This window comes from Gavialis gangeticus, unplaced genomic scaffold (genome assembly GCF_001723915.1).
Source record: "Gavialis gangeticus isolate Ggan-Ray unplaced genomic scaffold, GavGan_comp1, whole genome shotgun sequence".
Classification (NCBI taxonomy): domain Eukaryota; kingdom Metazoa; phylum Chordata; order Crocodylia; family Gavialidae; genus Gavialis; species Gavialis gangeticus.
In genome coordinates this window covers 11,550,748-11,560,973 of record NW_017729018.1, presented here as the reverse complement: position 1 = coordinate 11,560,973, position 10,226 = coordinate 11,550,748, and the positions used below count along the sequence as shown (strand labels likewise).

At 46.8% G+C, this 10,226-nt stretch overlaps 1 protein-coding gene across 1 annotated transcript; it reads left to right on the top strand.

Moving 5' to 3' along the window:
- The first annotated feature begins 271 nt into the window (after positions 1 to 271).
- On the top strand, positions 272 to 10,226 carry RNF126 (ring finger protein 126). Its single transcript, XM_019513152.1, has 9 exons — positions 272 to 277; positions 3,223 to 3,281; positions 4,745 to 4,808; positions 5,302 to 5,546; positions 6,281 to 6,349; positions 6,440 to 6,509; positions 8,033 to 8,126; positions 8,998 to 9,113; positions 9,364 to 10,226. Exons 1-9 carry the CDS (start codon positions 272 to 274, stop codon positions 9,511 to 9,513), a joined length of 873 nt encoding a protein of 290 aa, XP_019368697.1. The 3' UTR covers positions 9,514 to 10,226.

Sequence of the window (10,226 nt, the reverse complement as noted above, 5' to 3'; positions counted from 1 at the left end):
CTGAGAGAACTGTTACGTTTTAATTTGCACTTTTGAAATAATTGAAGCTTTTAAATCAGTGGCTTCTCAGGCTCTTGCAGCTCCCTGTTCTAAGATGGTCTTGGTACTTCTACCCTAGGACTAGATTAAAATAAGAAGTGAGACTTTGAAGCATGTGGGTTTTTCCTTTTGTTTTTAACTTCTTCTGGTTGGTAATTCATGAGCTGACCAAGGGAAAGACTAGTTATTACTTGACTGGATGACTTCAGGGAAATTTAGCATGTTGTAGAAGATGGTGGTGAGTCATTTTTGAACCCGGTGCCCCCGCATGGCTTGACGGTTTCTGTGCTACTGGAAGCGTTGCTTCTGAGATGCTGGAGCTCTTGCAGAAGTTTGAAAGACAACTTTTGTGACCAGATCCCAGCTCAAGTACTGACACATCTGCCTACTCTTTCACCTTGGAGGTACCTACCTTCATGTAACAGATGAAGTGAAGCCTTTTTTTAGGCATCTGACACATAGGTATCGTTTGAGGACTAACCATCTGATACACTCCTGTTCAACACGTTCCAGATGGAGGATGCTTAGGGAGCCCTTATGTTGCCACTGGAAATCCTTTCTGACGCGTTGGTCACTACCTTGTATGAAACCCCGAGTGCGATGTCTTTAAGCCTTGGAGCAAACCTTGCAGAGGTGAAAGCAACAGTTGCCTGTCCCCAACCTGGTCCAAATCCAGGTTCAGTTCAGCTGATGCTCGAGAAAGTAGCCACGTCCAAGGTCCTTATTATTGAAGTTGCTCCTCCGGACAGCAAATTAAGCTGCCCGAGCGAAGCTGTTACTGTGTGTGCTACAAAAGGAAAGATTTTAGCAGTGTGAGGGCCAGTAAACTTGGCATTTGTGCTTGTGCTGTTCCAGCCTCCAAAGAATTTGCTGATTGCTGTTTTCGGAGTTGTCCGTAAGCAAAATATATATATATATATATATAAGTACCTCCCTCTAACAGGAAAGCCAAGAGGAACAAACCACTTGCTCTCTTGAGCAGGGCTGCAGTCCCTGGGTGTGGATTAAGCTGGTTTTATAAATTCTTAGCTGCGTGGGGCAACTGGCAGAAATGGAGCTGAGTGGAGATTATGCCAAAGAGCAAAGGAACTGATCTGATTTTGTGCGTGTGCGCCAACCCCATGCAGGGCCTGGAGCGAAGCAGGAACTAGTCTGCAATGCAAACAACTGCAGAAATTTGGTAGACCCGATCGTTGGGTTGTGGCAGATCTTGAGAGCTTTGTGTGGACGAGGAAGCAGCATTTTTTTGCTCTTAACCACTTTGGCCGTACTTAGCAGCTGGGTGGTGTCTCGGTATCACTTTGTCTTCCTGAGCAAGCAGGGGCAAGATCAAATGTCTGTCCAGTATTGTGGTGTGTAAACGGGGCCTTACGGGAAACTTCCCCCGTCTCTTGAGGAGAGATCACAGATTTTGTCAGGGTGATCCCAAACCATTTGTGTCTTTGTGAATCAGGAACCTTGAATCTTAATCAGAATATCTTTGTTTTAGAAGGCAGAACAATCCCACAAGCAGAAAAGGGATGGGTATGCAGCAGCTACATTTTTAAAGCAGATATTAATACTAAATAAAGTCAAATAAGTGAGCTCCTGCTGTTAGTCCCTATGTCCGGCTTAGATTCTGCTTAAGTAATATTCTGGCCTGCCTTTAAATATTCTGTATGGGTCCGGTGGGGCATGACCTAATTCACTTTCTGTCCTAAAATGCACTGCATTGTGCGCTGTTTGGAGTCATGGCTTGGCAGTGACAAGTGAAGTGATTTCTTCATGTGATCTTAAGTACTTAAATGTAGGGTTTCTTTTGGCATGGAAGTATGTTCAGGTTCCAGAAAGAGTCAGTAAATATGAGCTCTTGGCCAAGTATGGGAATAACAAGAAAGACGGGTATAGACAATTCAGTCTTGAGGAATCCTGCTACTGTGGTTTTGGTGTAAAAAAGCTCAGTCTTCAATAGTATAAGTGATGGTTGATGGTCGCAGGTCTCCCTGATGAATAGAGGAATGGGGGAATAATTCTAGTGTGCGTGGTACACAATAATTTGCTGGCGTCTCCTGGAAGCCTCTATGTGGTGTAAAACCCAGACTTGATTGGTAATTGTTTTCCCCTGTAGTTCTCCCCAAGTGCCGGCAACTTTATAATTAACACGTGCAGAAACTCTGACAGCTTGCCCCCTCCAACCAACCAGCCATTTTGAAATGAATGCAAATTCACGCTGCTTTGCCAGGAAGTCTGGTGGTTTTGCTTTCACTTTGCCCGCAGCTTCGTCAGCATTCGTTAGACCGCCGTTATCTGAACAGCTTCTAAAATCTGCTCCAAGCAGCTCAGTAGCTTGGCTAGGAAGATCAAAGCAGAGGCCAGTAGTTTTCAAATGTTTTGACACGTTGTACTATATACTTGCACATGGTCTCTAACTTCCACGCAATCGAGAGCAGTTTGACTGTGATTTTATAGCAGTTTTCCTGTTTGCGTCTGGTTGGAAGAGCAGCCTACCGCAGATCTCTGTGGCATTTTGAGCTGGTGGAAAGAGGGGGGCACCCCTTATTCTGCTAAGTAGGGCTCAAGGATGGTTTTTATTGAGGGGTAAGAAAGAAGCAAAACTTCCTGCAATCAGAAAGCACAGAGTGAATATTTGGGGAGTCTCCAAACTGGAGGATACAAGGGAAGAAGCTCTCTCGGAGACTAGCTAAGCCTGCTCCGTCCGGAGAAGAATTACAAGGGAGGGGCTGTAAAGCAGTAACTGGAACAAGTGGCGTTTCCTCTGGAGCAGTAAACTTCCTTCATTCCCACTCTTGTGGGTTGTTGGTGTGATCTGAGTCAGATGAGACCGGTTTTTAATTAGTCCTTTCACTTTTGTGTGGACGGGGTTGTAGGTCGCAGTGCGCAGGGCTATGATCCTGTGTCCTACTCTCTTTAATCCTTAAAGCTGCCTACTTCCTTCTTGTCAGAACGGTTCAAACCAGCAGATTTCTTGGGGATTTAAAGCACAATGGAGGCCGGGACGTGTGAAGCACCTCATGGCTTTGGCTCTTAGTGTGCTGCATACTTGGCCCTGCCGGGTGCCTGTGCCCTGAGCCTTTGGCTAGCTGTAGCATCCGCGGGGGGTTCTCTCCATTCTGTCCGATGGCTGGTACTGTTTCTAGGGTTTCATAGCATCCACCTTTCTCATGTGGTTTTTCTTTTCTATAGGACTACATTTGCCCGAGGTGTGAGTCTGGTTTTATTGAAGAACTTCCTGAGGAGCCAAGGTAACACGCTGCTTTTGAAAGCTGCCACTAGTGCAAACTCAAGGCTCTTCTGTTCTGTTTCCATATCCTGTGCTCGGGTTTCGCATCCCATGGCTACTACTTTGGTGGCTCCTACCAGCAATCGACTTTTGGTGAAAACTTTGGGGGCCCACCTGCTCGTACCATTAAGGCTGAACTCACATAATCTACATCCACGCATAAGTTGGCCCTGTTTCCCAACCATCGTGGTATGAGGCATGGTATTTTGACTAGTTGTTCATGCTAAGGAGGTGGGAGAAGCCAATTCTGGCTCTACAGCACAGAGAATCTCCTACAGCAGTTTCACTGTCTGTCGGGGTTAGCAAGTAAGAGAGGTATTCTTACCACTGGATGGTGTGGTGCAGTGTATGCTCTTAAAAAGCAAAGATGCAGACATAGTTGTAGTATGTGAAGACAAGGCAACATGTTTTTTTTCTAGGTAAAAATACTTTCCATACAACCCAGTACATCTTCACGGCACTGTAATGGAGTCAGAGGCAGGTTGGTACCTGGTTACACATAGGATGTTTGAGTGCTGACTTGTAGAGACAGCAGCTCTGAAAGGTGGCCGCACGTCAGAAGCTCTTTTGTTCTTTGACGTATAAGCAAGACTTTGCTCACATCAGTAGAGTAATTAGGTATTCCTGTAACTTAAGGCAGTTGGTTTTCCAATGCTATAGAACGGCCCACCTCCACTAAAAGGCAGCATTGGTCTGATAGCCTAATCCTGAGTCTGCATATCAATCCTAGCAGTGTCAGTGACTTGATCTGACTTGGTCTCTGCATCATCATTTGCTCTGTTATTAAATAACGATAAGCTAGCACAGGCGTGGGTAATGAGGGCTGAAGGATGTTCCTACAGCTCTTTGCAAGCATGCGGCCAAGTGATGCTAATGATTCTTTTCCAGTTATTGATCAGGGTTCATCCCCTGGTCACGTGACTTTGCAAGACAGACAAGTGGATTTGTTTCAGTGGGCTGGCTTATGACGGCAGCGTTAAGCCATACTTTGAATTGTAATACGTAGATACGTAGTGCTCGCTTAAAGCTTTCCCGGTGCTCCAGGGGACTGAGCTGCATTGCAAAAGGGTATGGCAGGTAGTGGTGAATCTTTAGGTGCTGTGTTACAGATGGTCTTCACCAGAAAAGTTGCTACTGTGCAGCTAAAGTGGGAAGACGCATCTGAGGGGGGCAGGGGGGTCTGAACATAGGAAGAAGGGACTGCAATGAAAATGCTTCATACCATAATGTGTGCAATTATGGCGGAGAACAGCAGCTGATGAGAACATAAATCCCTATGATGGTGACCTGCTATGCTGGCCGTCTGTCTGTTCTCCTTGCTGAGGCCACATTCCTTGCTTCCCTCCCTTGAAAAAGCCTTTCCCCGTCACCTGTTCCAGCAGGCTGGTATTTGTGAAGCTAACCAATGCTGTTTGCTCTTCTCAGGAATGCTGACAATGGGTCCAGCTCTTCCACAGCAACCAGCGATCAGAGCAGGCATCCGTTCGAGGTGAGTGATAGCTGTTTCATAGCCCCTCCAGGTCTGTGCCCCTTGGACTCTGCCCAATGTTTGGGGCTAGTATCATCAAAGTGCCACTGTGTAGATGCCTGTAATATGGCGTTGTTGTCAGCAGGTTCCTTTTTTAGTGCTTCTGGCCCACATACCCAGTCATTGTTAGGAGGAGCTGTGCTATCGTTATATTGAACTGTTTGCCAGGGTGTTGTGGTGCAGTGGTTGCAATTAAAAAGTCAGCAGTTAGCTGCAGCAGTCACACATTGTTGGTTCCTATTGCTGTGCTTAATTTTGGCCTGTGCTATTTATTCACCATGGAGTTGCTTCTCAGCCTAAGCCCATCTGCTACATCTTGACGCTGGTTGGTATCAGCAGAGAGTGGGCTGCTCTCTTCGGAGGCCTTTATGAGAACCTCAGTATCAGTAGGAGAAGAAAAAGATTAAGCCCCCTTTTTGTAACCAGCCTGCCTTCTTGCATGTTTTCTGTACAGAATGTGGATCAGCACTTATTCACCTTGCCACAGGGGTATGGCCAATTTGCCTTTGGGATTTTCGATGACAGCTTTGAGTTCCCTGCTTTTGGGTCCAATGTGCAATCTGAAGACAACAGGGATACGGAGAACCGTCGGGAGAGGGAGCACCAATCTCGGCACCGATATGGGGCCCGGCAGCCCCGAGCCCGTCTCACCGCACGGCGTGCCGCTGGCAGGCATGAAGGAGTTCCCACGCTAGAAGGGTGAGAACAGCTTCGCGGTGCCCTGCTCAGTGATGTATTATCTCTCTCTGAGGAAGATTCTGTTCCTAAAGACTGTTTTTAAATAGGCCTGTCGGGGTTGATTAGCCTACATAGATGCCTGACTTCATCTTATTCAAACCGCTTCTTCTGGAACGGGAGATTTCATCCAGGATTAGAACCCTTAATTTGGCTTTGATCGTGAATCAAACTGACTAGCTCGGCTTCATTTTCATGAGCTCTACAATACTTAAACCTGCAGCTTCTCCCTCCCAAGGAAAAGACTATGCCTGGGAGATTTTACCCTCAGGAGCTGTCAGGCTAAGCAGCCATTCATGTGCCGTGTTTCTTTTCTTTAAGAATATAGTCCATTATGTTCCTTGGAAGGAGAGTGGCATGAAACTTTCCTGCCACTGCTGGATTTCTCCTGGGCATCGCTGGCCCGATGTGCTTTGCAGTCGGCTGCTGGAAATGCTGCTGTCATCAGTGCTAGAGAATAAGTGCTAGAGACTTTTCTCTGAGTATGCCCCAGAGGCTCCTTCCTGCCTTCACGTCGGAAAGAGTCCCTCTCCAGATAAAATCCTCCAAGTTCTTGCCACAGGATGAAGTAGTCACCAGTCTTGCCCTCAGTTTTGCCCCAACTAAGGCCAGATATCTTTCTAGCTACTATATATATATCTCAGGGTGGTTTGATGTATTCTAGTTCTTATGCGGTGTTTAATATTGTTGTCTTTCAGAATTATACAGCAGTTGGTGAATGGAATTATTGCACCTACTACCATACCGAACCTAGGAATAGGTCCTTGGTGAGTTGGAGCGACAAGCTGCTCCTTTTGAGGGTGTTCTGGCTTACAGCCATGGCAGAAACTAATATCCTGTTGCTTTTCTTCTTGAAGGGGAGTCTTGCATTCAAATCCAATGGACTATGCCTGGGGTGCCAACGGCTTGGACGCAATTATTACACAGGTAAAGCTGGCCCCTCCTTCCTCATGCTGCTGGGGAGATGTGTACACTGGTTTGTACTGAATCAGAGCCCTGTTCTAAGAGTCTACATGAGTTGACAGCTGTCTTGGCTGGCGGAGAGTGAGAATCCAGTTCTCCTCCAGACCTCAGCCACCCACATAAAAAGATGTTTTCCTAGGGAGTTTGGTTAACACTGCCTTGCCTGTGCTGGTAATGTCACTTGTTTCTTGATCTGTCCTACTGAAATGTGTTGGCAGGAGGCATCTCTTTTTCATCTGCTGCCACTGAGGTTTTTTGATACCTGTCCTTTAGGAAACAATCTGTTTGAGAACATGTAGAAAGAAGAGTATGATCAGAGGCATGTTTCAGTCTGAGCTCGGCATGGGCTGAAAGTCAGGACTGTTTACCTGCCTGATGCAGCTGACCTGTTTTTATAGCTATTTGTAATTTAGCAGGGTAGAGGGGCCACTTCTGACTGTACCTGTCATATGCATACAGTGGTTTTCAACCCAGGTACCCATTAGAAAAGTGACAAAAACATTCAGAGAAAACTTGCCCTGTAGTGTGGGTTCAGCCTGTGGAATTTGCTGCAGCGAGCAGAGTCGGAATGCCACACAGTTTTATAACCCTGATGTGACAGCATGCATGTTGAATCTCATGTTGAGAGTTGCCAGCTGCTGGGCTGAGAACACAAGGGAACCTTTATCCCTCCACGCAGTGCTACAAAATCACCCGTATCCATTGTGATGGATGTGGAATTTAACCTGTGAAACGCCAGGAGTTAGGCAGCAGTTAGACGTGGCAGGGACAGATCTAAGATTTTGAAAAGGAGGGTGCAGATGGTATGGTGTATCATTCCATATAACACAACATGCATCTTTCTCCAGGTAAAAAGAAACGAGAAGCTTTACTCGTATACTAGGGGCCTAGAGCCATAGTATTCATTTTTAAGATCAAAGCTAAAACAAATGTAACTTTATTGGAATGAGTTAAAAACAGTCTGCCGGGCTGTGACATAGGAGCAGCTTTACCCGGAGCATCTAACAGGCAGCAGAATTGCAGAAGAAAGGCTAGTTTGATTAGTAGAACATCAAGAGGAGGCTTGATAGTCACCTGGCTGGAGTCATCTGACCTCGGTCCTCTTTCCTGCCAGGGGCAGGGTGTCAAGCATGATCCATTGTGGTCCCTTCTGACTCTACGATCTATGAATCTATGAAAGACCATGGAAAAGAGGAGAGGGTTATTAACACTTGTGAAATGAAGAGTTTAGAAGGAATTGGGTAGCTGATGATAAACCATCAAGTCAGTAGATTCCCTCACTGGTGCTGCCAGTGTGATGCAGTTGGTTTTAAATTTTTTAGGTGGAGCAGGAATCATAGAGGGGGTGCAGCTGCACCAGCGCATTCAACCCCCGGGCCTGCCCCATGACACGGGTTTGCAGGGGAGGGGGTGGTGGTTCAGTGCTGTGTTCTAGCAGATTCCCATGTTTCATGTTCCTGCACTTTCTTCCATCTTTTTTCTTTCAGTTACTAAATCAGTTTGAAAATACCGGACCGCCTCCAGCAGACAAGGAGAAGATCCAGGCCCTCCCCACCACTCAGATAACACAGGAACACGTAGGTATGTAGCCTGCAGCCCTCAGCAAAGTGCTTTGCAAAGCTTTTGTTTGCCTTCTGCTTGGGCTTTTCATTTCTGCCTACTAATTTCTTGACGGCCTAAAGAATTCAGAAGGAAGAATGAAGCGGGGCTCTCTTCGTGCCGAAAAAAAGAGAGCTCTGTAAAACTGATGGATTTGCAGTGGGGAGTAAACCTGTCTCATTTTGTAAGAGCTGGGTGTGGGTGAATGTTGGAGAACTCATCAAACAGGAGACCAAGACAGTCTGTCTTAAAAATGCAGAGCCTTCAAGAACTGCTGGGCATCCTCCATCTTAGGGAGATTTTGCTCTGCTATAGCTTGTTGGTAAGAGTGGTATACTCCAGCTCTTGCTGGCTCACTGCTAGGCCTTGCTGTCTGGCTGCAGCAGGATTAGAAGGCAACAGAGTAAAAATGCCAGGCAGCTGCCTGCTTGCAGTAGTGTGAGATTGCTCTATAGCTGTCAGTGATGTGACTTGCATAAAAATGTTAGCCATGAATAACCATTCAATCTGTCATTTTCAGCATAGCCTGATGCTGGACAGAGTTACCCAAATACATATATTTGCATAATGCATAATCCGCGTACCCCAGCAGACTGAGGGAGGGAACAAAAAGAGTGGGGAGATTTTTGGAATAAGTGGAGTCCCAGGTGGTGGGGCGGCAGAGGAAAGCTTTCTACCTGATAGTGTTGAGACTGGAAGGGGCAGTAGCCAGGTCAGCAAAGGGAGGACAGTAAGGGAACATGTTAAAAGTTGAATTGGGGAAGGGAGCTGTCGCACTGTTCCTGAGCTGGGGGGAGAGGATGCCTGCTTCAGCCTTTTGTTCTTAGCATCCTCTCTCTTTGTGACCTGACAGATTCTGGGTTGGAGTGTCCTGTATGTAAAGAAGACTACACAGTGGGCGAAAATGTCCGGCAGTTACCTTGCAATCATCTATTCCACAACGGCTGCATAGTCCCCTGGCTGGAACAGGTTAGTTAAGCTGGAGCGGGGCACTTTGCTCCAAGGAGGATGTTATAAAACCCAGGAGTTTTCCAGGCAGCGCTGTTCTAAGTAAATGTACCTGTGTAATGCTGATGATGCCCAAGCACAAGTAGCCTTTTGACCCGCTGAGGAAGGAGGCAGTTGGGGTCAGTTTAGACTGTTGCTTGTGCTGTTCCCATGTCTTTATTTCTAACACTTTCTCCTGTTTTTTTTTTTGTTTTTTTTTAAATCCCCAAAGCACGACACATGCCCAGTGTGCCGGAAAAGTTTAAGTGGACAAAACACTGCCACAAACCCCCCAGGACTCACAGGGATGAACTTCTCCTCGTCCTCCTCCTCCTCTTCCTCCAGTTCACCAAGTAATGAGAACTCATCAAACAACTCTTGAATTGTAAACCAGCCCTCTCCCCATTCACCCCTACCCTGGCCCTGTGCGCTTTCCAGTGCCCTTCCTCCCTCCCTAGCCAACACAAGCAACTACGGGCCTCCAGAGCAGAGTGAGGGTGGGGTCAGGGGTGCGAGGGGAGGAAGCAGAAACCCCCCAAATCCCCCCTTCTGAGTTCTGAAGATGTCAGAGGCCTCTGGTTCTTCCGAGATGAGAAGTCTCAAGTTCTGCAGTGTGGGGTGGGGGCAAGCACTCTCTGGCTGGGAGTTCATTTGGTCGCTGCGTGGACTCTTTAACGTTGCAGTGAAAAGGCCGCCCGGGGTCCTCGAATGGAAACCTGAGGTGCTGAGATTCCGGATGGGAAGGCTGTTTGTATGGTTGTGAATTTGAGATTCCTTTTTCTCCATATCTCTTTTTTTTCCCCCCCCCCCCGCCTCCCCTTCTGCTTTGGAATTTTTAAACCTTTGAAATGAAAGTGTAATACTCTGGTTTGCTCCCAGGATTTCCAGGCAGGGAGGGCTAGTGGGCGTTAGCTAGTTGCCACCACAAAATGTGAAGTCCTGAAATAGGCCCGACTCTTCCTCCCTTTCCCTGCCTCTGATCCTTCATTTTTCTCTTGATAACCTCACCCTTCTGATATTCGACACTGAAAGGGTTTTTATAATTTTAAATTATTACTGCTGTTAAATAAATGGACGTTTCAGCTCACTGAGAAG